The sequence below is a fragment of the Brassica oleracea genome, chromosome C8, assembly GCF_000695525.1.
Source record: "Brassica oleracea var. oleracea cultivar TO1000 chromosome C8, BOL, whole genome shotgun sequence".
NCBI lineage: Eukaryota > Viridiplantae > Streptophyta > Magnoliopsida > Brassicales > Brassicaceae > Brassica > Brassica oleracea.
In genome coordinates this window covers 867,390-872,145 of record NC_027755.1, presented here as the reverse complement: position 1 = coordinate 872,145, position 4,756 = coordinate 867,390, and the positions used below count along the sequence as shown (strand labels likewise).

General features: G+C 41.7%; 1 protein-coding gene across 2 annotated transcripts; it reads left to right on the top strand.

The window, feature by feature from the left end:
- The first annotated feature begins 963 nt into the window (after positions 1-963).
- On the top strand, positions 964-3,407 carry LOC106311513 (receptor-like protein 12). Of its 2 annotated transcripts, XM_013748698.1 has the most exons (2): positions 964-2,854; positions 2,927-3,407. In XM_013748698.1, the coding sequence occupies exons 1-2, from the start codon at positions 1,009-1,011 to the stop codon at positions 3,352-3,354; spliced, it is 2,274 nt and encodes a 757-aa protein (XP_013604152.1). In that variant the 5' UTR covers positions 964-1,008; the 3' UTR covers positions 3,355-3,407. The 2 variants fall into 2 exon arrangements, with proteins under 2 accessions (XP_013604152.1, XP_013604151.1); XM_013748697.1 differs by having other exon boundaries at positions 964-3,407.
- The last annotated feature ends 1,349 nt before the right edge of the window (positions 3,408-4,756 follow it).

The window sequence follows — 4,756 nt, the reverse complement described above, 5'->3', positions numbered from 1 at the left end:
ATGGCGTTTACGACGAAAGTTGGATTCCTCGTAACTGCGATGTAAACACCACGTAAATTTACGACGAAATATTTTCGTCGTAAATCTTCGTTGTTATGGGCACGTTTTCTTGTAGTGATTAAATATATGGTTTTGAGAGTTTTATGTGATACAAAGTTTATTACTAAATTTTAGGAAAAACAATTATTTTTGCCTTAGGCCCCTCAACACCTAGGCACGGCGCTGCTTCTGGAGACGACATGAAAAGTCTTAGCATCCGAGAAAACAAAATGAATTTCCGGTTTTGAGAACGGCAAACGATACTCAAGCACTATGGATGAATTCTACGGGATGATGGATAGAACCAAGCTAGTTAGGATCATTTAAACTGAGTAATTTGTTCGAACCAATCACTATTTCTGTCTGGACTGCGACATATACATCCACGAGAGCTTGCATAACTGTCCTGGCTGTGAGACCATTCACCGTCCCAAATCAGTTTCCTTGATGGAAGAATGAGGGAATCTGTTCACACTCGCACACTTTTTCAAACACTAATTGGTTTTTTTTTTTTGACAAAGTGAAAATTTGTTTGTTATTCTCGACAGGTATTTTTATTATACAGTTAATGGTTGATCTGTGAGGAATAATGTTAGAGCATAGCATTCTAATAATTAACTTAAGAAAGAGTTTGCTGGACAAAGTAACAAAGGATACATAAAAGGAAGACTTTCAAACACAAGCCGAACTAATATTCACGTGTACAGAGAAGAAACTATGAGAAGCAGACAAAAGTCCAAAATGGTTTGTCTTGGTCGAATTAAATATGTGGGGGCCAATATACATAGTAGTTTAGGACTTTTACCGTTTACAAGTCAAGTCAAGCCGAGCAATGCGACTTATAATTTCAGTCCTATCTATCATCGTTATATATATATATATATATATTGTATAAGATTTGAAGGCAAAACCATATCATACATACCAATTTTCACTTGTTGGAAAAATTCAATTTCTCTCTTTCCGAAGATGAAACTGCATTTGGCCGTATTCTCCATCACTTGTTGCGTCTGTGCGACAAGCTCCCCAGTTCCTCCTCGTCCGGACCAAGTTGAGCTTCTTTTAGCCTTCAAGAACGAGTTTCCATCCCGCAGCTGCGACCCTATCTGGAACACGCTGGATGTTGTATACCATAGTCCAAATATAAGCTCTTGGACCAAAGAAGGTGTTTCCTTCGATGGGGTTGTGTTTGATAACGCGACAGGTGCGGTTACAGAGCTAAACCTTGGTGGTGCATGTATCAGCGGCACCATCCAGGCTAATAGTAGCCTCTTCCGACTCCAACACCTCAGGTACCTCCGTCTCTTTATCAACCACTTTGACTCTTCCCCACTCCCCTCCGGATTTGGCAGACTCACCAGCTTGGAATACTTGGATCTTAGCCAAAATGGTTTTATCGGAGAAGTTCCATCATCAATCAGTAACCTAAGCCGCTTAACCTTCTTGGACCTTTCACATAACAGGCTCACCGGTCGTTTTCCCCATGTACATAATCTAACACTTGTTTCTTCTATAGACCTTTCTTATAACCACTTTTCTGGAACCATTCCTTCTAATCTATTCACCACCATGCTTTCCCTAGATTATCTTGATTTGCGCCAAAACCATTTTAAAGACCCTCTTGAAAAAATGACTTCTTCTCCAACCTCTAAGCTTGTGCATCTAGACATGGCCCATAACCTTTTTAGTTCTCGAATCCTAGAACCTATCTCAAAGCTACCAAACCTCACACACCTCGACCTATCTTTTCAAAACACAACAACCTACACGATCAACTTCGATTTCTTGCCGTTCAAGTCTCTAGAGTATATGGATCTTTCCGGAAACAGTGTGTCAGTACTTAATACCTCTTCCACAAATCTGTCATTTCTAATTTTGTCCAACTGCAACCTCACCGAGTTCCCAACGTTTATAAAGACCTTAAGGAACTTGGAGGGATTAGACGTTTCCAAGAATAGGCTTAAAGGAAAAGTGCCTGAATGGTTATGGAAACTTCCTTCTTTGGGCCATGCAAATCTCTCTCACAACTCCTTCAGTGGTTCGCCAAAAGTGCTCCTTAACTCGTCTCTCTCCGACTTGGATTTGAGTTCAAACACCTTCCACGGCTCCTTTCCTATTATTCCGCACACCATCAAGGTCATGGCTGCATCAAATAACAATTTCTCCGGAGGCATACCTCTTACACTCTGCCAAGCATCTCAGCTGAGACTCCTCGATCTATCACACAACAGTTTCAGTGGGTCAATCCACCGATGCTTGACAAATGTATCGGTGTTGAAACTCCGTAACAACGGCCTCACCGGGAGACTTCCTGACATAGATAACCGTTTATTAGTAATACTTGACGTTGGTCACAATCAAATAAGTGGGAAGCTTCCAAGGTCTCTTGTAAACTGCACAAGCCTAAAGTTTCTAAATGTGGAAAGGAATCGCATCAGTGACACTTTCCCTTTCTGGCTGAATGCTTTGCCGCAACTGGAAGTCATTGTTCTGAGATCAAACAGATTCCATGGTCCCATATCTTCACCGGGAATCTCTCTTTCGTTTACAGCACTGAGTATAATGGATATATCACTTAACAACTTCAACGGGAGTCTACCACCAGATTACTTTGCGAATTTGAGTGAACCTTTAGTTAATTCTCCTCCAGTTAAGCGTTGGCCTGAGTACAGAGGAGACTGGCACTACTATAAATATCCGACCGAGCCGTGGTATTATCCTTCCATTTATTTGAGAAGCAAAGGACGAAACATGGAGTTGGAAAAGATCCCAGACAGATGTGCAGTGATTGAATTCTCAGGAAATAGTTTTGGAGGTCAGATTCCAGAATCCATAGGTTTATTGAAATCGCTCATTGTGCTGGACTTATCTAACAACGGTTTCACAGGTCGTATTCCGTCTTCTTTGGCCAAACTCACACAACTCGAGTCATTGGATCTATCTCGAAACCAACTTTCCGGAAGAATTCCTCAAGAGCTAAGAGTTCTCACGTTCTTGTCGTACTCTAACATGTCATATAACAGACTCACGGGACAAATACCACAGGGTACACAGATTGGAGGGCAACCTAAATCCTCCTTTGAAGGGAATATCGATCTTTGTGGTCTTCCTCTTGAGGAGACTTGTTTCAGGGAAACTACTGGAGCACCATCAACACCACAGACACATGAACCAGAACTGAGCAAGCAAGAACAGTTGTTGAACTGGAAAGCAGCTGCAATAGGATATGGACCTGGAGTCTTGTTTGGAGTGGCCATTGGGCAAGCCTTTGCTACATATAAACCGGCCTTGTTCTATAAGTTGTTTCGCCTTTAAGTTTTGAATCATTTCTTTTTTCTTTTGTCGAATCATTTGTATAATATCAGATTTCTCTCGTGGCTTTTGGATTTAATAAAAGAATAACACGAGTTTGTTTCTCTCAAGCTATAGTTTTGTTCTCTCTCGAACAACACATGACCTTTACTCAATTCACTTCATAAAATATTTTGTTAACCCATCTACATTTAGAAAAATCATTGTTATCATAAGATTCATAACTTAAAACACATTATTCGGTCTCACCTTCTGGAGACGACATGGAATCTCATATTCCCATGGTTTTGAAAAGAGTAAACAATACACAAAGACCATGAATCTGATGTAGCGGAACACGACAGGTTCTGCCAGTTAAAGACCACCATTATCCCAGTTGTTTAGGGGTGCTTATCAACTGTGGTCCCGCAAAAACAACAAGCGTCGTAGCTTCTGAGTCCAAATTAAGCGCCGTGTTTTTTTAGTGCTTGCACTGTTTCACGGGTCCCACTGACACGTGGCAACCCACGATTGGTTCGTTTTTAATTTTTTTTTTAAATCAGACAAAAAACTTAAAAAAAAAAAATAAAATTAAACACCCCATTTGGGATGCTAGGATTAATGGTGCTCTAAGATTCATATAATTATGTAATTGTGTTTATCAACTTGTTATCGAAATCATATTCCATTTTGATATCTTAGATATTTACATTGTCTTATCCATTTATTCATGTGCATTTTCATCATATAGATTAAGGTTTAGCCATGTCTAGGTTGCATTTTACATACATAAGTCTCTATTAGGTATTGGAGTACCACATAGAGTTCCTGGAGACATTTGGGCGCATTTGGAGCTCAAAAGAAGTGTTTAAAGCGATCAACGGACGAGCAGCGCACCAGAGCGACCTCACCGGAGCGACGCCGTGAAGTCGCTGTGACACACATCCCGGAGCAACCTGGCAAGAGCGACGCTCCGAGGTCGCTCGTGACTCCATGGCGAGACGACACAAAACGAAGCCGGGAGCGACGTCTTCAGAGCGACACACCCAGGTCGCTCGCGAGGAGACGACCCGGAGCGACGTCTTCAGAGCGACACAGCCAGGTCGCTCGCGAGGAGACGACCCGGGAGCGACGTCTTCGAAGCGACACAGCTAAGTCGCTCGCGAAGAAACGACCCGGGAGCGACCTCTCGCAGCGACGTGCCGAGGTCGCTCCGTGTCTATTTGCCTGTCGAACTCATGTTTTTCTAGGGGCCTTTTGGTCATTTCATTATGCACGTTTTTTACTTTCTAAACCTATGTTTAAGTATATTTTATAAGCCATCAGTGGCTGAAGATCTGGATCTTGGAAAAAACCACCAAAAACCTCTTGGAAAAGTTCATCTCTTTGATTCATTTGATCATATGTTATCCTGTTGATTTCTAAT